The sequence below is a fragment of the Muntiacus reevesi genome, chromosome 2 (genome assembly GCF_963930625.1).
Source record: "Muntiacus reevesi chromosome 2, mMunRee1.1, whole genome shotgun sequence".
Taxonomy (NCBI): Eukaryota; Metazoa; Chordata; class Mammalia; order Artiodactyla; family Cervidae; genus Muntiacus; species Muntiacus reevesi.
The window spans coordinates 215,097,054-215,119,464 of NC_089250.1; the positions used below are offsets into that span (position 1 = coordinate 215,097,054).

At 46.7% G+C, this 22,411-nt stretch overlaps 1 protein-coding gene, 1 long non-coding RNA gene and 2 other non-coding genes across 5 annotated transcripts in view; 1 reads left to right on the plus strand and 3 right to left on the minus strand.

The window, feature by feature from the left end:
* LOC136158604 (uncharacterized) overlaps positions 1-11,943 on the minus strand; it is a 50,004-nt gene extending 38,061 nt beyond the window's left edge. The window contains exon 1 of the long non-coding RNA XR_010661360.1: positions 11,848-11,943. This is a non-coding gene — a long non-coding RNA (uncharacterized lncRNA). The remainder of the gene's footprint in view (positions 1-11,847) is intronic.
* Positions 11,944-14,335: 2,392 nt separating this feature from the next.
* The window catches only part of VAC14 (VAC14 component of PIKFYVE complex), a 75,716-nt gene continuing 67,640 nt past the window's right edge, over positions 14,336-22,411 (plus strand). For both annotated transcript variants that reach the window (XM_065924967.1, XM_065924968.1), the window contains exons 1-4: positions 14,336-14,706; positions 20,535-20,685; positions 20,985-21,152; positions 22,029-22,091. In XM_065924967.1, coding sequence (XP_065781039.1) covers positions 14,603-14,706; positions 20,535-20,685; positions 20,985-21,152; positions 22,029-22,091 — 486 coding nt within the window. In that variant the 5' untranslated portion in view covers positions 14,336-14,602. The remainder of the gene's footprint in view (positions 14,707-20,534; positions 20,686-20,984; positions 21,153-22,028; positions 22,092-22,411) is intronic.
* Positions 18,506-18,576, minus strand: TRNAG-GCC (transfer RNA glycine (anticodon GCC)). Its single transcript has one exon. It is a non-coding gene; the product is annotated as a tRNA-Gly (tRNA).
* On the minus strand, positions 19,177-19,247 carry TRNAG-GCC (transfer RNA glycine (anticodon GCC)). Its single transcript has one exon. It is a non-coding gene; the product is annotated as a tRNA-Gly (tRNA).

Sequence of the window (22,411 nt, forward strand, 5' to 3'; positions counted from 1 at the left end):
ATTATACCTAATTTCAAAGCAGTGTATGGTAACAGCATAATGGATAGATATATAAATCAACATAACAGTGAGTGCCAAATAGAACAAAAAGCCAGTCTGCTTTTAAGACCATCCATTGATTGGAGGGGGTTGGGGCGGGGGCGGTAAGTACTGTTTTTCCAACTGTAGAATTACCCACCACCAGTACTTTTTAAAAACAGTTCTACCTATACTTTTTCGGTGAGATCCTATCTCTTAGTTTGTTACAATAAATGTCCCCTTGTATTATCAAGCATATCTATGATGTTGCTTTAAAATTCTTGTGTTCTAATTCAATTTCTCAATTATGTTGAAGTCAGATTCCATTGACTGCCTTTTCTCTTGGACAAAGATCACATTTTCCTGTTTCTTTGTATATCTAGATTTTTTTTTTACTATATTTTGGACATTCTGAATGACTTATGAGAGATTCTGAATTGTTTTCTGGCTCTCTGATGAATACTTTTATTGCAAAGATGATACTTTTATTGCAATAGGCAGTTAACTTGGCTGAAGTAAAAACACCAAAGTGCTTTTCCTGTGTGGGCAACCGCTGAAATCTCTGTTCAGACCTTTTAGATTTATCTGGACTGCTTGAAAACTGTCTCATGCAAGCCCAGTTCAGGGGTCAAGCGATGATATGGTGAGTTTATAAACAAAATGTAGAGCTCCCCTTTGTGAGTCTGTCATCTCCCCACTTACCTTCCAGCTGCTGTGTGGCATGTGTGCCAAGTGGCTTCAGTCGTGCCTGATTCTTTGTAACCACATGGACTGTAACCTGCCAGGCTCCTCTGTCCATGCAAATCTCCAGGCAAGAATACTGGAGTGGGTTGCCATGCCCTCCTCCAGGGGGTCTTTCTGACCCAGGGATCAAACTCATATCCCTTATGTCTGTCGCACTGGCAGGCAGGTTCTTTACCACTAGCGCCACCTGGGGAACCCTCCCAGCTGCTGAGGTTACCCCAAATCCTGACCTCTGGCTACTCAATCGGAAAGTCTGTCAACATCCTTTTCAAGTTTTACCTTGGCCTGCACATTGGGGTAGAAAATGTGGTAAACATGGGACATTCATGCAGTGTCACTCTCCTTTTCCAAACAGATACTCATCCAGTTTCTGCCTGCTTTTGCTTGTTACCCTTGTATTCAAGCAGTTAAACTTTCATCTCTTTGATAGATTGTAATTGTTACCACAGAAGGATTGCTCAAAAGGTGGTACTCCTTCCTTATTAGAAGTAATGGTAATTCAGTTGGGAAATGTAAAAATGTTACTAAAAGAACTGGATATCCATAGGGAAAAAAATGAACCTTAACCCTCCCCTCACACAAGAATGAACATAAAACAGATCAGAGATTTAAACGTAAAAGCTGAAGCTATATATTTCACAAAGAAAATCTCTGTGACTCTGAGGTAGACAAAGAATGCTTAGATAGGACAAAAACGCATGAGTCAAAATTAAAAATGAATGAACATCAATGTTAATTTTATGACTCACGCATTTTGTGTTCTATCTAAGCAATCTTTCTCTACCTCAGTCACAGAGATTTTCTTTCCGGAATATACAGTTTCAGCTTTTACATTTAGATCTCTGATATACTTTGTGTTCATTTTTGTGTGAAAGGAGGATTAAGATTCACTTTTTTTCCATATGGATATCCAAAAAAAAGACGCTTGCTCCTCAGAAGGAAAGCTATGACAAACCCAGAGAGCGTATTAAAAAGCAGAGACATCACTTTGCCAACAAAGGTCCATATAGTCAAAGCTATGGTTTTTCTAGTAGTTAAGTATGGATGTGAGAGTTAGACCATAAAGAAGGCTGAGCACTGAAGAACTGATGCTTTCAAACTGTGGTGCTGGAGAAGACTCACGAGAGTCCCTTGGACTACAAGGAGATCAAGGAAATAAACCCCGAATATTCATTAGAAGGACTGATGCTGAAGCTCCAATACTTTGGCCATCTGATGTGAAAAGCCAACTCATTGGAAAAGACCATGATGCTGGGAAAGATTGAAGGCCAAAGAAGAGGGCAGCAGAGGATGAGATGGTTGGATCCACTACAGACTCAATGGACATGAATCTGAGCAAACTCTGGAAAACAGTAAAGCACAGATATGCCTGGTGTGTTGCAGTCTATGAGGTCACAAAGAGTCAGACACGACTTAGCAAAAAGAACAACAAACTGAACATCATTAAAACTAAAAACTTCTCTAGAAAAAACATCATTAAAAAATGAAAGTGCAAGGACCTTTCCTGGTTGGTCCAGTGGCTAAGACTCTGCGTTCCCAATGCAGGCGGCCTGGGTTCAGTCCCTGGTCAGGGAACTAGATCCCACATGTCACAACTAAGATCCTGCGTGCCACAACTAAGACCCAGTGCAGTCAAATAAATAAATAAATCTTTTAAAAAGAAAGTGCAAGTCTCAGACCCAGAAGATATTCTGAATGTATATAATTAACCAAGTACTTTTATATAGAATATAAGGCAATTTCAAATTCTCAATAAAAAAAAGACAAGCCAGTTTTTAAATTGACAATAGATTTAGATAGACACATCACGAAAGATATCCAAGTATTTAATGAAAACATGAAAACATGGTCAATGTCACTGGACATCAGTAAAGTACAAATTAAAAGCACCAAGTGATACAAATACCCACTAAAATAGCTAAAACTTATATGATTAACATTTACAAGTGTTGGCAAGGCTTTGGAGAATTACAACTCTTATACATTCCTAAAGGGAACCTAAAATCATACAAATACTCTAGAAAACAGTTTGACAGTTTCTTATAAAATTGAACAATTATTGTGTTATCCAGTTATTCTACTTCCCAGGTACTTAACCTAAAGATTACACACAGATGTTCACAGCAGCTTTATTCATAATGGCTTCAAACTAGAAACAACCCAAATGTCAATCAACATATGAATGGATAAACAAATTATATATATATATAAATACATACAGATAAAGAGGAACATAATATTGACATACACTAAAATAGGAGTTAATGTCAAAAACGTAACAGAGAAAGAAACTAGATACAAAACAGTACATTCTGTATAATTTCATTTATTTATATGACATTAGAGAAAGTTGAAACCAATCTATAAAGTAAAAGCACATTAGTGGTTGGCAAGGATTGGCAGAGAGGAGATAAAAAATGACTCTAAACAGGACAAGGGAACTTTACTGGGGTAAAAGGCGAGAATGGGGAAGAAGCTGTATCTGAGAAGATACTGACCAAGAATTTTACAAAACTGATGGGATATATCAAGCCATGATTCAACTCAACAAAGGATAAACAGTGTGCATTAGAAAAAATATAAAAGCATAGGCTATGGTTTTTCCAGTGGTCATGTATGCATGTGAGAATTGGACTATAAAGAAAGCTGAGCACAGAAGAATTGATGCTTTTGAACTGTGGTGTTGGAGAAGACTCTTGAGAGTCCCTTGGACTGCAAGGAGATCCAACCAGTCCATCTTAAAGGAGATCAGTCCTGGGTGTTCACTGGAAGGACTGATGGTGAAGCTGAAACTCCAATACTTTGGCCAACTGATGTGAAGAACTGACTCATTAGAAAAGACCCTGATGCTGGGAAAGACTGAAGGCAGGAGGAGAAGGGGATGACAGAGGATGAGACGGTTGGATGGCATCACCGACTCAATGGACATGGGTTTGGGTGGACTCCAGGAGTTGTTGATGGACAGGGAGGCCTGGCGTGTTGCAATTCATGGGGTTGCAAAGAGTTGGACACAACTGAGCTGAACTGCTAACTGCAGTAGGGAACTAGGTAGTGCCCAGGAAAAGTAATGAAGATGCAGGATGTATGAGGACAGCCGTGACAAGTTATTATACAGACCTGGAGGTTTAAAACAACAGAAATTTATCCTCTCTCAATTCTGGACACCAGAAGTCTGAAATCAAGGTAGTAGCATGGCCATGCTCCCTCTAAAGAGTTGAGAGAAGGCTCCCTCTTTCTCTCTTCTTGGTTTCTAGTGGTTGCCCACAATCCTTTGTGTTCTTTGGTTGCAGCTGCATAATTTCAATCTCTGCTTCCAGAATCTTCCCTCAGTGTGTATGCGCTCCCACTGTCTCTGTATTCAAACCTCCTTCTTTCTCTTATAAAGACACCAGACACTGGGTTATGACCCACCCTAATCCAGTATGACCTCATCTTACCTTGGATAAAATCTGCAGAAATCTTCAGCTCAGTTCAGTCGCTCAATCAAGTCCGACTCTCTGCTACCCCATGGACTACAGCACACCAGGCTTCCCTGGCAAGCTCCCGGAGCTTGCTCAAACTCATATCCATTGAGTCAGTGATGCCATCCAACCATCTCATCCTCTGTCGTCCCCTTCTCCTCCTGCCTTCAATCTTTCCTAGCATCAGGGTCTTTTCCAAAGAGTCAGTTCTTCGCATCAGGTGGCCAAAGTATTGGAGTTTCAGCTTCAGCATCAGTCCTGCCAATGAATATTCAGGACTAATTTTGGATGGACTGGTTGGATCTCCCTGCAATCCAAGGGACTCTCAAGAGTCTTCTCCAACACCACAGTTAAAAAGCATCAATTGTTCAGCACTCAGCTTTCTTTACAGAAACCTTATTTCCGAATTAAAATCACATTCACAAATAACAAGGGTTCAGACTTAAAACATGTTTTGGGGCAGGAGACAGGGGTACATAATTCATCCCACACCAGAGACTGTCTCTAAATTTAAGAAGCTGTACAAAGTTCTAATAATTTCTATCCATGTTCTTCAGGTCTGAGTTTCTGGAATTCCCTTGGGCCTCCTGTTAGCTTTGTTTCTCTCTGTGGATAGTGCTTTTTAAATGACCCTAGCCCTCTGAACTTACAACTCCTATAAAGCCCTCTCTACAAAAATTTCTCTTTCCAGGTGACAGGCTTGATGGTGGAGTTAGAATAAATTCCTATCCTCCTTGATGACAGGGATCAAATCTTTATAATCCAATAAAAAGCAGAATAGGGTATGCTATTCAATAAATTAAATTCAGCTGTGTAATGTTTCTCATGGGACCTCATCATTACCTTCTAACTGAGCTTTGCCATGTAAGAAAGATTTCCTTATGGTTTTCCCTCACATCCTTGCTTTCCTCCCTCTGAGACTATTTAATAGTTTTAAAAATCTAGAAGGCACTTATTTAACTTCTGAGAGTAGAACCACAATAGTAGATATAATGGTCATCTGAGTTAAATTCACCCATTCTAGTCAGCTGATTCCTAACATGTTGACATTCACTCTTGCCATCTCCTGTTTGACCACTTTCAGTTTGCCTTGATTCATGGACCTAACACTCCAGGTTCCTATGCAATATTGCTCTTTACAGCATCGGACCTTGCTTCCATCACCAGTTACATCCACAACTGGGTGTTGTTTTTGCTTTGGCTCCATCCCTTCATTATTTCTGGAGTTATTTCTCCACTGCTCTCCAGTAGCATACTGGGCACCTACCGACCTGGGGAGTTGATCTTTCAGTATCCTATCTTTTTGCCTTTTCATACTGTTCACGGGGTTCTCAAGGCAAGAATACTGAAGTCGTTTGTCATTCCCTTCTCCAGTGGACCACATTTTGTCAGAACTCTCCACCATGACCCGTACGTCTTGGGTGGCCCTACATGGCATGGCTTAGTTTCACTGAGTTAGACAAGGCTGTGGTCCATGTGATCAGATTGGCTAGTTGTCTATGACTGTGGTTTCAGTCTGTCTGCCCTCTGATGCCCTCTCTCAGCACCTACCATCTTACTAGGGTTTCTCTTAGCTTGGACGTGGCATATATCTTCACAGTTGCTACAGCAAAGCGCAGCCACCGCTCCTTACCTTGAACGTGGGGTATCCCCTCTCAGCCGCTCACCACTCCAGCGCCGCGCAGCCGCTGCTCACCGCTCATACGTCCTGAATGCGGTACTTGCGTGCAATCTCAAAAATGACAGAATGATCTGTTCGTTTCCAAGACAAACCATTCAATATCACGGTAATCTAAGTCTATGCCCCGACCAGTAATGCTGAAGAAGCTGAAGCTGAACGGTTCTATGAAGACCTACAAGACCTTCTAGAACTAACACCCAAAAAGTTGTCCTTTTCACTATAGGGGACTGGAATCCAAAAGTAGGAAGTCAAGAGATACCTGGAGTAACAGGCAAATTTGGGCTTGGAGTACAGAATAAACCAGGGCAAAGACTAATAGAGTTTTGCCAAGAGAATGCACTGGTCATAGCAAACACCTTCTTTCAACACAAGAGAAGACTCTACAAATGGACATCACCAGATGGCCAACACTGAAATCAGATTGATTATATTCTTTGCAGCCAAAGATGGAGAAGCTCTATAGTCAGCAAAACAAGACCAGGAGCTGACTGTGGCTCAGATCATGAACTCCTTATTGCAAAATTCGGACTTAAATTGAAGAAAGTAGGGAAATTCATTAGACCATTCAGGTATGACCTAAATCAAATCCCTTATGATTATACAGTGGAAGTGAGAAATAGATTTAAGGGACTAGATCTGATAGACAAGAGTGCCTGAAGGGCTATGGACGGAGGTTCATGACATTATACAGGAGACAGGGATCAAGACCATCCCCAAGAAAAAGAAATGCAAAAAAGCACAATGGCTGTCTGAGGAGGCCTTACAAGTAGCTGTGAAAAAAAGAGAAGTAAAAAAGCAAAGGAGAAAAGGAAAGATATACCCATTTGAATGCAGAGTTCCAAAGAATAGCAAAGAGAGATAAGAAAGCCTTCCTCAGTGGTCAGTGCAAAGAAATAGAAGAAAACAATAGAATGGCAAAGACTAGAGATCTCTTCAAGAAAATTAGAGATACTAAGGGAACATTTCATGCAAAGATGGGCACAATAAAGGACAGAAATAGTATGGACCTAACAGAAGCAGAAGATATTAAGAAGAGGTAGCAAGAATACACAGAAGAACTATGCAAAAAAGATCTTCATGACCCAGATAACCACGACGGTGTGATCACTCACCTAGAGTCAGACATCCTGGAATGTGAAAAACATCCTGGAATGTGAAGTCAAGTAGGCCTTAGGAAGCATCACTATGAACAAAGCTAGTGGAGGTGATGGAATTCAAATCCTCAAAGATAATGCTGTGAAAGTGCTGTACTCAATATGCCAGCAAATCTGGAAAACTCAGCAGTGGCCACAGGCCTGGAAAAGATCAGTTTTCATTCCAAGCCCAAAAGAAAGGCAATGCCAAAGAATGCTCAAACTACTGCACAACTGCATTCATCTCACATGCTAGCAAAAGTAATGCTCAAAATTCTCCAAGCCAGGCTTCAGCAATATGTGAACCACGAACTTCCAGATTTTCAAGCTGGTTTTAGAAAAGGCAGAAGAACCAGAGATCAAATTGCTAACATCTGTGGGATCACAGAAAAAAGCAAGACAGTTCCAGAAAAACACCTATTTCTGCTTTACTGACTATGCCAAAGCCTTTGACTGTATGGATCACAATAAACTGTGGAAAATTCTGAAGGAGATGGGAATACCAGACCACCTGACCTGCCTTTTGAGAAATCTGTATGCAGGTCAGGAAGCAACAGTTAGAACCGGACATGGAACAACAGACTGGTTCCAAACAGGAAAAGGAGTATGTCAAGGCTGTATACTATCACCCTGCTTATTTAACTTATATGCAGAGTACATAATGAGAAACACTAGGCTGGACGAAGCACAAGCTGGAATCAAGATTGCTGGAAGATATGTCAATAACCTCAGATGTGCAGATGACACCACCCTTACGGCAGAAAGTGAAGAAGAACTCAAGAGCCTCTTGATGAAAGTAAAAGAGGAGAGTGAAAAAGTTGACTTAAAGCTCAACATTCAGAAAACTAAGATCACGGCATCTGGTTCCATCACTTCATGGCAAATAGATGGGGAAACAGTGGATGACTTTACTTTTGGAGGCTCGAAAATGACTGCAGATGGTGACTGCAGCCATGAAATTAAAAGACACTTACTCCTTGGAAAGAAAGTTATGACCAACCTAGACAGCATATTAAAAACAGAGACATTATACTTTGCCAACAAAGGTCCGTCTAGTCAAGGGTATAGTTTTTCAGTGGTCATGTATGGATGTGAGAGTTGGACCAAAAAGAAAGCTGAGTGCCGGAGAATTGATGCTTTTGAACTGTGGTGTCGGAGAAGACTCTTGAGAGTCCCTTGGACTGCAAGGAGATCCAACCAGTCCATCCTAAAGGAGATCAGTCCTGAGTCTTCACTGGAAAGACTGATATTGAAGCTGAAACTCCAATACTTTGGCCTCTGATTCTAAAATCTGACTCATTTGAAAAGACCCTGATGCTGGGAAGGATTGAGGGCAAGAGGAGAAGGGGACGACAGAGGATGAGATGGTTGGATGGCATCACTGACTCAATGGACATGAGTCCATTTAGGTGGACTCTGGGAGATGGACAGGGAGGCCTGGCGTGTTATGGTTCATGGGGTCGCAAAGAGTCAGACACAGCTGAGCAACTGAACTGAAACAAATCGAATTTACTCTCATTTTTAAAAGTTTGTTAAATAATTTTATTTATTTATTACAATTCACTGCCATGTGGACGTTTTTCTAGTTGCAGAGCATGGGGGCTTCTCATTGCAGTGACTTCTCTTGTTGCAAAGCAAGGGCTCTAGGGCACGTGGGCTCAGTAGTTTTGGCTCCCCAGCTCTAGAGCACAGGTTCAGCAGTGCTGGCACATGGGCTTAGCTGTTCTGAGGCATGTGGATCAAACCTGTATCTCCTGTACTGGCAGGTGGATTCTTTACACTTAGCTACCAGTGAAGCCCTGCTCTCATTTTTTAAATTTCATTGAAACCTCAAGAATAAAGTGCCAGGCCTGGATGGATGCATTGGTGTTTTCTATCAAATATTCAACAAAAAATTAAAAAATAAAAACAATCCTATACCAAAATCTTTCAAGAATCAGAAGAATAAACACATCTCATATCATTTAAAGACAGCAATGTCCTAATTCTAAAACCAGACAATCACATGAAAGCAAAACCAAGATGATTCTCCCTTATGTGTGTGTGTTAAGTCACTTCAGTGTGTCCGACTCTTTGCCACCCTATGTACTGTAGCTTGCCAAGTTCCTCTGTCCATGGGACTCTCCAGGCAAGAATACTGGAGTGGGTTGCCATGCCCTTCTCCAGGGGATCTTCCTGACCCAGGGATCAAACCCACACCTCTTCTGACTCCTGCACTGACTTGCAGGTTCTTTACCACTAGTGCCACCTGGGAAGCCCATCTCCCTGATGTATCTCTAAAGGAAACAATCTTAAGATCACATTAAAAGACATGAAAACCATCAGGATACACTCCACTCATGAATGGAAAGACTGAATATAGTAAAGATGACAACTCTTCCCAAATTAATGTGCTATATTCAAAGCAATTCCTGTTGAAACCTCAAAAAGATTTCTTATGGGATTTAATAAACTAATCACAAAAATTAGTATGAAGGATCTAAGGGCCAAGAATAAATAAGGTAGAGAACAACTTGGTACAGGGAGTAAGGAAAGCAATTAACCTACTGGATATTGTCTTATTTTAGAACTAAAGGAATTAAAACACTGTATTATGTATGCACAGCTAGACAAAACAGAATAGAAAAGCTCAAAGACAAACATGTATATATCAAAGCTATGTGGGAATATGACATTATCCAATCAGTGAGGAAAGGATGTCCTATTTCAGGAGTTGGCAAACTTTTTCTGTTAATGGCCAGACAATAATATATTAAGCTTTGAAGCCCATATAGTCTCTGTCACAACTACTGAACTCTGATGTTGTAGCACAAGAGAAGTCAGACAATAAATGTAAAAAATGGATGTTCCTGTGTTCCAACAGAATTTTTTTACAAATACAAATAGTGAGAAGACTTCCCCAGTGGTCTAGTGGCTAAGAATCCACTTTTCAATGCAGGGAACAAGGGTTTGATCCTTGGTTGGGGAATTAAAATCCCAAATGCCTCAGGGTCAACTCAGCAGGCACCAAAACTAGAGAAGCCCTCTCACCACAACTTAAGATCCCACACACCGCAACTAAAACCTGAAAGAGCCAAATGAATAAATAAATTTTTTACAAACAACAAACAGATGGTGAGCCAGATTTGGGTCATGGGTTATGGTTTTCCAAATAGCAACAGAACAATGACAAAACTTTACTAACAGCCGTTTATCGCATCATGCACCAAAGTTTCAGGTGAACTAAAGTTCTAACGTGAAAAAAGAATACAACATAAATTATATTCATTATTTTTCACAATAAAAGTTATTTTAATATAAAACATAGAAAATAAGGCATATAAATTGTTTAACTCAGTATTGATCAAGAACCTTCCTACTTTGTATGTTAACTCAAAAAGACAAGATACAAAATCTTATCATTTTACTTCTTGTACACATGTGTGCCCATACCCTCATATGTGAATGACCTTCCTATAACTTTAGAAAGCATTTCAGTGTCTTCTCTTAAATTCTTAATCCAGTGCTTATTTTAAAGCTGTGCTACTAATTTATCTGAGTAGGATCCTATGAGGCCTTCTCAGCACAGATTCCCCCGCACCCATGTCCTCCACCTGCCTCTTATTTATAGCAAAGCTTTAGCCTCTAAGGACTTCCCTGAAGTCCACAGAACAAAATTTAATCAGTTGAGAAAACAAAGAAATAAAAGAAATCAAGCAAGACAAAATAATAGTTCAGCCATAAAACAAAGTCAAAAATCTTCAGTCTCCCCTTAAAGGTTATAGATAATATTCTGAACCATATTCTTTGAGCTACTCTGCAGATACTAAAACCCATACCAGGTGTAAGAAGTTAACTGCATGCTGACCCAGAGCAGTTGGAACCAGAAGATCAAGGATACTGATTCCCAATTCCCTCACCACCAACCAATTAGAAAAACGTCCAATGTTTTGATTATATACCCCCCCAACCCTCCCTAATAAGAGAGTGAGCCTTTTGAGCATCAGCTACCTTGACTGCTTGTTTGGTGCCTTCAACAAATGCTAAATTTCCCTTCACCACAACCCAGTGTCAGGAGACTAGCTTTGCTGCACACCGGGAAGGAATCCAAGTTTGGATTGGTAACACTAACGTAACTGCTTCGGCCTTCCCAATCTCACTTCCTTCAGAACAGTCATCATAGTAAAGACACACAAGGTTAACGAAGCGAAGTCTTTTCTATCAGTGGTTGTTTCAATGTTTTGGATCGAGCCTCGACGTTTGACAGCCCTTATTGGTTTTGTTCTGTTCCAAGGTCTGAATAGTATACCTAATGCCAATATGGCATGTGTCAACAGGGTACGACCAAGAACAAAACAGTCATGTATTCGATACGAATCTATCCTCATCAAGAGTCAGCAACTTGGACAAGCGCTTACATTTCTGTAGCGCTTTGTATAGCGCTTCAGGTCGCTGAGGTGTCTTTCCCACCCTGTCGAAGGTAGACAGAAATTTTATGGCAGCGATGGTGATGGAGAGCGGGATATAATTAGGAAAACGGTCGGAGGTGAGGGGGACGTCAAGTACGCTGAGGAGGGAGGGAAGCTGAGAGGCACCGTTAGTGAAAGAAAAGGAAGGGGAACCTCAGGAAGAGTCACCCACCGGGGCCGACAGAAGCGGGGCGCGCGCGTCGTCTCTGAGACGCGGGAAAAACCTAGACGCCGCGAGGAGGGCAACTGAGAACGCCCGCCTCAGCGAGGGAAGCTGCCCAGCTGAAGCCCCCTCAGGGCGACCTGCTTGGCGTCCTGCACCTCGGCCGCCGTTTTCGTCAGTTCCCCTCAGGGTCACTCACCACAAGGCTGCCAGCGCCAGCAAGCCGCCCGGCTCCACTCCTCACACACGCTCAGCTACACAGACTCAAGTAGGAGCTCCCGGACCTTGCGGCCCCCGAACGTCTCCCGGAGTGACGGACAGACGGGCCAATCGAAGCCCGGCTGGCCTCAGACGTACACGGCGGTGGGCAGGGTGGGACCAAACCGCGGGGTCGAGACGACGTCACGAAGGCTGGTGGACTGCGGTGACTTATCACTGGAAGGCGCGGCTCCGCGGGAAAAGCGGTCTTGATAGATGGTCACGGTGGTGTGGGGCTGAGACCGTCTCCTCAGGAGTGACCGCGGGCCTGTACCACGCCACCAGCCTACGATTCTTTTGGCCTTCTTCACCAAACGGTTTTCCTGTCCTGTTATAAAGTGCAAACTGCTTTCCATTGTAAGCGTGTATTACCATTACCCCCTTGTTGTATAAAGGGAAACGTAAACTTGAGTCCACTGTGTCACCCAAGGAACAGATACTAAAAGAAGAAAAATATGAAATTTTTTATTTCTAAACCTTCAATTTCTTATGTCTGAACTTTTTCTATATGGTACACATTTTGTTAGTGTTTAAATATTGGGTGCAATTTGAGTTATGATTAAATTCCATCTGGCCGGTTAACAAAAAAAAAGGCCTGACTTTTTAAATTTTCTGTAACAGTCTTAAAGATTCTCTAACTTCAGCTCTTAATCTCCCGTAAATCTGAAGACGGCTGGTAAGATGGGCAGGTGCTTTGAGTCCAAACCTACAGGAATCAAACTAATTTAGCTGAGACTCCTTCTTTCTTAGAGCATCATTTGAATCTAAAATAATTAAAACCAGATGCTAAACATGTTTCAGTGTGTGCCTCATTCAGCAATGATGGTCTCACATAAGTTTCATTTATGAAAGAAAGTAAACATTGTTGAAATGATGGAGGAGAAATAAGGCTTTCTATAGATGAGTAGTTCTTAGGCAAAGCAAACAACAAACCTTACAGCTTTGAAACACATCTTGTAACAAACCACAAAAATCGTTGTTAAATTCTTGCTCACAAAATCTGAAAGAAGACTTTGGCAGAAATTACCAGCTTATTGAGAATTTCTTCCTCTACACATAAGGTAGAAAAGCATTTATGAAAGCATAGATCTACATGGGTTTCTGTGAAAATACTGAAGTGCAAGAATACTGGAGGGGGTTGTCATGCCCTTCTCCAAGGGATCTTCCTGACCCAAGGATCGAACCCAGGTCTCCACATTGCAGGCAGATTCTTTAGCATCTGAGCCACCTGGAAAGCCCAGGTCTGTAAGTGTTTAGATACCTGGCAACCGTTTTCTTAAAATTCCATCCTCGAAACACATGCTGATGAACCAGCCATCTGCAGAGTCAAATGGGGAGAGATTCCCTTCCAAACCTCCTCAGTGTGTTGACAAAATTCACTTCCTTGCAGTCACTTGAAGTCCCATTTTCTTGGCAACTGACAACAGGGAACCACTTTTAGGAACTGGAGACCACTCGAGTCTCGAGAAAAACAGTTCAGCTATAAAGCAGAGTCCTAGCTCCTCCTCAAGGGACAGACATAACAATTTGATACAGTCTTTGAGTTCTGGAAGAACTAAGGCCCACACCTAGGAGGAGGACAGAATGATGATGTTGGCTCTCATGACCTTAATCACTAAAGCCTAGACGTTTTTGACCATGGCCTGAGTTCTGTGCTGAATTCTCCACTGCTCAAACCCCTTCATGAAAACCCATGTACCTTTAGGTTAAAACTTTCCCCAGTTTGCTTTTGAGGGGGAGGGAGACACTGCTTTGGCGGACATCATGAGTGTTACTTGTCACAGAAACAATAAATGCTTCCTTCTCCCCATCTTTGGCTTGGTCGTGCCTTTTGGCTCAACACCCACCAAAAGCTGAATCTACTTTTTGGATAACAATAGACAGACTGCTTGGTTTTTTATTGTAATTTATTTATGTGTTTTAGAAATATATATATCACTATTCAAACCCAGCATTATGGGGCATAAACAAGGCTTAAGTAGGAATTTTAAAATTTTTAAAGTGAGTTGATCAGAGAAAATATTTAAACACTAGTACAAGTGACTAGGATATAGCGAAAATCAAGAAGGCATTACTCTAATTTGTAACATTGGCATATAAGAAATTGACTGATGACTAATGTAATAAATGAACTAGTGGATTCAGTAGGTGTGGAATAAATTATGCAAAGCGATTCAAGAGCCCCTTCGTTGTCAGGAACGTCTGCAGAAGCCCACCAGGTGCCAAGGCTATTATGTGCAGGCAGTGGAGTACATGGTACACGTGCCGCTCTAAGCAGGCCTCAAACACGGCCCACACTGGGGGGGCCTGCAGGCCAGGGTAGGGGCGGGGAGTGCTGCCTTGCGGGGGCCTGGCCGACCCACCGGGGGTGTGGCCGGTGAGGGGCGGGCCCAGCGGCGGAAGGCGGAAGCTGCCTGAGGTCACCTGACCCGGGAAACATGGCCGCCGCCCCTGGCGCCCGGCAGGCACTGCTCCTGTGAGCTGCTGGCTGGCTCGGGGCAGGGGGACGGAGACGAGGTCCACGCCCGGGCTCCGAGGGGGCGCGCGGCCCCGCGAGACTCGGGCTGTGGCGGCGTGGCCCATGAGCCGGCGCCGGAGACAGCGCGGAGTTGCAGACGCCCCTGGTCCCGGCGCGGCCCCGGCTGCCGCGGGCTGAGGAGCCGCGGGGCTTCGGGAGGCGAGCTCGCGCTGCTACCATGAACCCGGAGAAGGATTTCGCGCCGCTCACGCCCAACATCGTGCGCGCCCTCAACGACAAGCTCTACGAAAAGCGGAAGGTGGCTGCCCTGGAGATCGAGAAGTAAGAGCTGTGGGCCCGGTCTGGGGCGCGGGGAGTGGGGCCGGGGCTCCGTCCTGGCTGCTGCGGGGTCTGCTCCTCCGAGAGCCGGGACTCCGTCCTGGATGTTGCGGGTCCCGCTCCTCCGGGCAGCTCGTCATGCTTTTGCAGCTAGCTTTGCTGCCCCAAGCTTTAGGATCTCGGTGTCGTGGTTAACAGCAGGAGATGGGCAGTACTGTGTGATCTGGGCCATATTATTTAACCTCCTGGTACCTCAAAGGGGCTGCGGTGAGAGTGAAGCGATGTTGGGTATGTACGGTGCTTAGCCCAGTGCCTGGCGCATGATGCGTCCTCAGTGTGGTCTCTACCAAAACGAGCAAATCCGAGAGTAATCTCCGGTGGGAAGGAGGTGGGAAGCGTGAGAATTTGTCATGGATGTTGACCTGCCTCATTTCTTACCCACTTTTTGAGAAGTGAAAAGAAAATAAGTTGGCCAAATGAAGAAGTCAGATCTAAGATCTCAAGGCTCAGAGGGCTGATGGTTTTATCTCTGTCATATAACCCTTCTCCAAAAGTGGAAGTAGGAATAATTTGTTGTTTCTGCAGTCTTAATTACATGTGCAGTAGCACCCTCTTGTCTGTGGGGGATATGTCCCCAGACTCCTAGTGGATGCCTGAAACCCCTTGGATGGCACCAAACTCTATATATGCTATATAGCATGAGTGTACAGAAGGAAGGGGTGATTCATGTCCTGGTGGGACAGCACAAGATTTCATCTCAACACTCAGAACAACATATAGTTTAAAGCTTATAGATTGTTTATTTTTGAATTTTCCATTTAATATTTTCTGAACTGCTGTTGACCGTTGGTATCGGAAACTGTGGATAATGGGATCCCACTGTATGTGTAACCATGACCTGACATTTTGCTTAGTTATTTTTATTATAAAGCAAAGCGTTTCACTGGGAACATTGAGATTTTTCTGCTGTTATTTTACACGTGTATTTTTTTTTTCCCAGCCAAATCTTTGTGACAAAGTCAGGTGGGTAGGTAATTTCAGAAGAGTGGAAAGAGGCAAGCAGTGAAACAGAAAGAATGCCAGTTTAAGCATCAGGAAATAGAGGCTTTAGTTCCGCCCTGTCCAGTAAGGTAGCCACTGGCCATGGTGACTATTTACATTTAAATTATTAAAGGTAAAATAAAGATTTTAAATATAGCTTCTCAGTCATTCTGCCTGTATCTCACATAGCCAAATGTGGCTGTCGGCTGCCATAATGGACAGCATAGATTTTCAAACAGTTCCATCACCGCAGAATGCTTTGTAAGGGCCTAGTATAGTCTGTTGTGTGTCGCTCATTCTGTGACCTCTGGCAAATTCCTTAACTCAGGGTTTCTTAATCTCAGTGCTATTGATATTTTTGGACAGGTAATTCTTGGTTGTGGTGGACTTTCTTGTGCACAGTAGGGTTTTTAGCAGCATCTCTGATCTTCACCCACTAGACACCAGTAGCTTTCCATCACTAGTACAACCAAAAATGTCTCCAGACAGTTGCCAAATGTCCCCTGGGGATGCAGAATCACCCCAGGTGAGAACCACTGCCTTAACTGCTTTGGTTTCGGTTTCCTTCTCCACTAAAGGATTTGGATTTTGCCAAGAGGACCCTCCCATTCAGCTCTAAGATTCAGCATGTCCAGAACCACACTTCTCTCATCAAGCTCCGCTTTCTTGAGTGCCGTCTCTCCCCACAGCTGCTTATCATTGCCCTGGATCTTGCCATTGCCAGCAAATTGTATTGATGAGTATTGCTCTGATGAGTAGGAGACTCAGAACTGATGTACAGACATGGCTCCATGTCTGTGGTTTTATTGGCTGAAGGTGCAGTGACACCGGTTTTGTCCATCACCCGCTCTGCTTCTCAGAAATGTTTGCTATTTTCATACTTGAGTCATTGGTTAAGCCCTTGAATAGAGGTGCTCATCTCAGCCTTATTGTTGCTTCCAGCACATCCTGTGTAAGTGCTGTCACTCTGTAGGCTCTGCTGAAAGGATTTTGTCTTTAACGGGGTTTGTTTAGTGTTTGACATTGCCTTTGGCTTGTGGAGCTGGGAATGTGAAACATGTGAGGAAGAATTCATGACATTCGATGATGCGGTGGTGAGCCCAGAATGCAGCGTCCGGGGAGGAGTGGTCCTTCCTGAGATGGTCAGCAGAAGCAGGGGTGGGTTGGAGCTGACGTTTGAGGCCTGGCTAGGCTGTAGAATGAGACAGGAGCTTGCCTGTGGGGCGGTCTGGACAGGAAGTGTCCACGGAGTAGACTAGTGGGCCCAGTAGGAAGCTGGGTCTGGCTGGAGGGAGGTTGCGCGTGTAGCCAGGCTACAGACTGGAGAGGCAGCTGGCCCTCTGTTGACCCCCTGAGTGTCAGGTAGCGAGTGTGGGCCTGATTCGTGGGACAGGTCTTCCTGCTGTGACCCCAAGGGCTTGGTCCAGTGCTCCACAGGCGGATGGATTTGCTGACCACCTGTTCTCAGGGTTTGCCCTCCAGAAGAAACCACTGTTTGTCTTGTTTTCCTGGCTGTGGACAGTGTTCTCTTCTCATGTGCAGGGGTGCAGACTGCAGAGACTTGGGGTTCCAGAGCCTTGGGACTTGAAGGGGCCATCATGTCTGCAGTGACCTGGGGTGCCCTGAGCTACGTCCTGGTGGGATTCAGGGTGAGGGGCCTTCCAGCTGGTGTGGAGCAAACAGCAGGGTCGGGGATTGTTGCCCGTCTGCTCCTGCTTCTGGAGGCCCTGTTGCTCTTGCCAGCCTGCCCCGACGAAGGTGCCCATTCCTCATGCTCTCCCAGCGTCCGGTCTCTGCAGCCTTTCTGGCTTTCAGCGCTCCCTCAGTGCGGGTCAGACCACACCGCCCGCCGCTGCAGACCTTCCCTACCATCTGCAGCTGCTCACAGAGCAAAGGCCACCTCCTCTGCCAAGCCCGTGAATGGGCGCAGCCTCTCCCCGACCTCTGACCTTTCAAGCTGCCAAACCGAGTGCCCTTGTCCTTCCTCTGAGCCTTCACGCATGAGCTTCCCTCTGTCTGAGCTTCCTTCTCCTGCATGAACACCTACTCATTCCTCAGAACCCCTCTCAAAAGCTGCCCCTCATGAAACCACATTGGATCCCCTCCCCACCAGAGATGCGTCACGCTCTTTCTCTCCTGACCTGTCCTCACCTTGCACGGTCCTCAGCAGATTTTTTCCTGTTTTGCATGAAAGTCCTCATGCCCTCTCGTTTCTCACCCACCAGATTCTAGCAAAAGCCCCTCAGGCAGGGAATGCACCCCGTTTGCTGGCTCTCCAGCAGGCTGGGGGACCCTTTCCAGTGGCTCAGGGACCATTTGTGACATGAAACAAGGAGGTAGACAGGAGGTGGCTCCAGGAGGGGCTGTGCTGCTGGCCAGGCTGGGTCTTCTGTGGCTGCCCTGCTGGAGCTTCATGAAAGACATTACTCCGCGTCCTGGGCCTGCGCTCACATGGGCTGAACAGCTCAGCCTGGTTCCCTAGGAGCCTCGCAGGCAGAGGCCACCAGCAGCCCATCTGGGCGGGAGTGGGAGGACAGCTGCTTGCAGTGGCTTTGGTGACCCCTCCCTCCAGCACTCCTCAGGCACAAGGAGACAACAAGCTAGATCGTAGAAGTTAGGAGACAGGTGTGGAAAATCAAGCTAGGAAAAAGTCATTCTCAGGTTTTGAGTGTATCACCAATGCTGTGAGTGGTGTGAAATCTCAAATCCAGTCTCTTGGATTTTTTTTTTTTTTAATGAATTTTTAAAAAATGTTTGCTGCTGCATTGGCCGGGAATCGAACCCGGGTCTCCCGCGTGGCAGGCGAGAATTCTACCACTGAACCGCCAATGCTTTGGCTGTCAGCTGCTGTGTGAGCACCTCCCTTTAACCCCAGGACCAGCCTCCTGTCCACATACTGATTCCCAGAGTCCGAGGCCACGCTCTGAGGCTGCCACATCAGCTCCGCCGCAGAAACAGAAGCTCAGACTCCAGAGCAGGAGGGGGCTGAAGGGGGGGGGTGTCTGTGTGTCTGATTTGCCTTCATCCATCAGGACAGAAACCACCTCAGATCCCTCCCTCTCAGTAACAAGAAGCCTACTGAAACTCCGGGGGCTTCCTCCTCTCTGAAGTGTGGTCCCCCTCCCCCGTCCACATGGTGTGTGGAGCTGTTCACAGCTCACAGCCTTCACCACAGCTTCCTGCTGGAGACTGGCCAGGGCTGGGGGGTGCCCAGGAGTCCCCTGACGGCCGCAGGGCACACGGGCCTTGGTCCCACAGCCAGGAAGTGGCACATGTGTGGAGAATCCAGCTGCTGGTCACGCTCCCCGGGCAGGGAGGTGCTCCCGGCTTCAGAGCAGCCTTGGCTGCGGCAGGCCGGGTGTGGCGGAGGAGCTGGCTCCTGCAGCAGGAGCTCTGAGGGAGTTTGCCTAGAAGGGGCCAAAAAAGCAGCCCTGCATTGGCCGGGAATCGAACCCGGGCCTCCCGCGTGGCAGGCGAGAATTCTACCACTGAACCACCAATGCTTCGCTGCTTCATGACTCACCTGCAGGGCATTTCTCAAGGGGCTGCTGTCTGTGGACACTCAACTCTGACATCACTGAGACTCGTCTGCCTGGGGTTCTGTTTGAGAATCCAGCGGGTTTATTGCACTGCTTAGGAAGTGTGGCCACCTATGGAACTGCCTTCCTCCCGAGGCCCTTGGTCCGTCCACAGCCCTCAGTCCCCAGGGGTGGGCTTGGTGGAATCACACGCTATAACCAGCAAAGCAGGAGGCCCCCCACAGGCCATTAATGCAGCCTTTTCCTGGCACCTCGTCTCTGCTAGTCCCGTTCACCTGATGATGGAACGGTGTCGTCCCCTCCCATCCATCTCACGGCATCTTAAAACACAAGCGTCTCTACCCTTCTTGTCCTCTCCCCTTTTACAGGGGATCCTAATGCTTTTCTGTTTAATTTAAAACTGTTCCTCCCTGTTCTTACCACTGTCTCCGCCATGTTTAAGCCCCCTGTTTCTGACCTGAGAGCTGGGGTGCTATCCTCTGGGGATAGTGTATCTCCTGTCAAACCAGCCCCTCCCATGCAGCGCAGCCTCTCCTGCAGGCGCCGCCCCATGACTGTGAACCTTCCAACAGCTCGCCTGTCCTTTGCTCTGTCTTCAGCCGCCCCTCGCACAAGCACACCCTGGGCTCCTCACCCGCCTCTAGGTACACTGTGTTTTCTGGGCACTGCCGTTAGCCAGGCTCTTCTCTGTGCCTCAGGTGCCCGGCCTTCCTTTCTTCTCCTGGACAGTGCCAGCTGCTGACTCTAAGGTCTCACTCAGGTGGCGCCACCCTGGGAGACTTACCTGCAGCATCTGGCTTCTGTGGTGACGCCGTGTGCTGTGGCTGCACCTACTTGCTGTGTGTGGATCCTGCCTGTTGAACGTGGGCCCAGTTCAGCCCTGTCGCTGGAAATGACAGAGAACTGCTTGAGTGCCTGAATGGAGGGCTAAGCAAAGGGCTGAATGAAGGCGGTGGATCATTGCAGGTTTTGGTCCCCAGCACAACATTGGTTGCCTTCTCACAATTGAGATTGGTCACTGTTCTTTGATCCATTCTCAGTAAGGGGAATTGGAGACCACAAAAGGGAAAGGGAAAGCCAGCGCCCCCCAGTCAGCAGCGGAACTGGGGCAGGGCAGGACCTGTGACTCCGATTCCTCTTTCTGAGCAGGTCCTCTGCACCCCTCATCCCGGCGCCAGGCCCCGGGGCCAGCAGCAGGAGCAGGAGTAGCCCGATCACACTGGCGTAAGACCCTCTCTTCTCTCTCTCCAGGCTAGTCCGGGAGTTTGTGGCCCAGAACAACACGGTGCAGATCAAGCATGTGATCCAGACCTTGTCTCAGGAGTTTGCCCTATCTCAGCACCCCCACAGCCGGAAAGGGGGGCTCATCGGCCTGGCCGCCTGCTCCATCGCACTGGGCAAGGTACGCCTTTATCCTGAAGGGACGCACACACCAGCCGTGGCCTCGACTCTGCCCCTGACCCCAGCAGGGGGTCACAGACGCGTGTTTTCTGTTGTCATTCTGTGTACACCCGGGTCAGCACGGCTGGCTCTGCCACCTGGCTCCCCAGTTCCTGGGTGCAGCCCGTAACCCTAGAGGTAGGCTTGCAAAGAGCCTTTGAGCCCAGCCCTTAGTCGAAGGTCTGAGCACCTCCAAGGGAGCCGGGGCTGGGACCCCGGGCTCTGACTCTGAGTAGCACTTGCGCTCCCACTGCGTCACAGGACTCGGGGCTCTACCTGAAAGAGCTGATTGAGCCGGTGCTCACCTGCTTCAGCGATGCCGACAGCAGGCTGCGCTACTACGCCTGTGAGGCCCTCTACAACATCGTCAAGGTGGCCCGAGGCGCCGTGCTGCCCCACTTCAACGTGCTCTTCGACGGGCTGAGCAAGGTGAGCCCTCCATGCTCCAGCTGCTCTGAGCTCGCCCCCTGCCTCCCGGACCTGACCCTCCGGGACTTGAGTGCCGGCTGCCTTCCCCCAGAGGCAGGGGAGCAGATGAGCAGGTGCTGCCAGGGACGTTCCTTGTATGTTGAATCTGATGATACATTTTAAAGTGGGCTTGTATTTATGTTTGGTTTCCCCCCACATCTCTGTTAATTTAACTTCACCGCATTTTACAAAATATCAGTCCACCCCAAGCTGGGGGGAAGACAGCCGTCTGAGAGCACTGACCTCCCTTGTCAGTGGTCAGAGGTCAGCACTTGACCTCCCTTGTAGAAGGCGACGGTGGCGATTCTGCACTGTTAGTTCCTCAGTCGTGTGCGACTCTTTGGCGACCCAGGGACTACAGCCTGCCAGGCTCCTCTGTCCATGGTGTAGACTGTATTTCCCCTGTGAGGAGAGCACAGCCCATGAACTCTGGAAAAAGCTCTGCTTAGAAGGGCTCTGGGGTCCCTCTTAGCTCATCAGCGCCTCTCAGCATCACGGAGTTTCCCTCCATGAGGTCGTTTCTAGAGAATCAGCCTCGAAACTGCTCCGGCCACCCCTCCAGGAGTGGGGAGAGGACCCGGCGTTGTTAGGCTGGAAAGCCCTGGGGAACGCCAGCGGGAAGCAGCCACGCGGCCAGTGGCAGCAGGCCCTGCGGGCTCCTGAGCAGAGCAGGACCTCCGAGCGCATCTCTGCGCCTTCCCCAGTTCCACGCTGCCTCCCTGCCTCCCCTACCTTCCTTCCATCTGTGAACAGGCTCCCCCAAGGCCTTGCTATAGAATTCCAGTGGATTCTTTGCCTTAATAAATTGACTGATCCTTCTACCTCTGTCTCCCGTAGTTGGCTGCTGACCCAGACCCCAATGTAAAAAGTGGATCTGAGCTCCTAGACCGCCTCTTAAAGGTATTAGTACCTGGTCCCCACTTTTACTTTTAGCTTTTCTTTCTTCCATCTGTCTATGCAGCTTTGAAGCTCTATCATTGGGATGGTCTTCCTAATTAAAAAAAATATTTACATACAGTAAGTGGGATAACATGCAGTTCTGAGTATAGAGAGTTACATCAGCAGCAGGATCACACTGCAGAGCCGTCCGTCGCCCCTAGTGTTCCCACGAGCTGGCCCACCCCGCCCCCAGTGTCGGGCAGTGTATGCTCAGTTCACTGGGCATTCAGTCCAGACCCTAGAGGTGTAGGAAGGGTTTTGCCTTTTCATTGCTTCTGTTC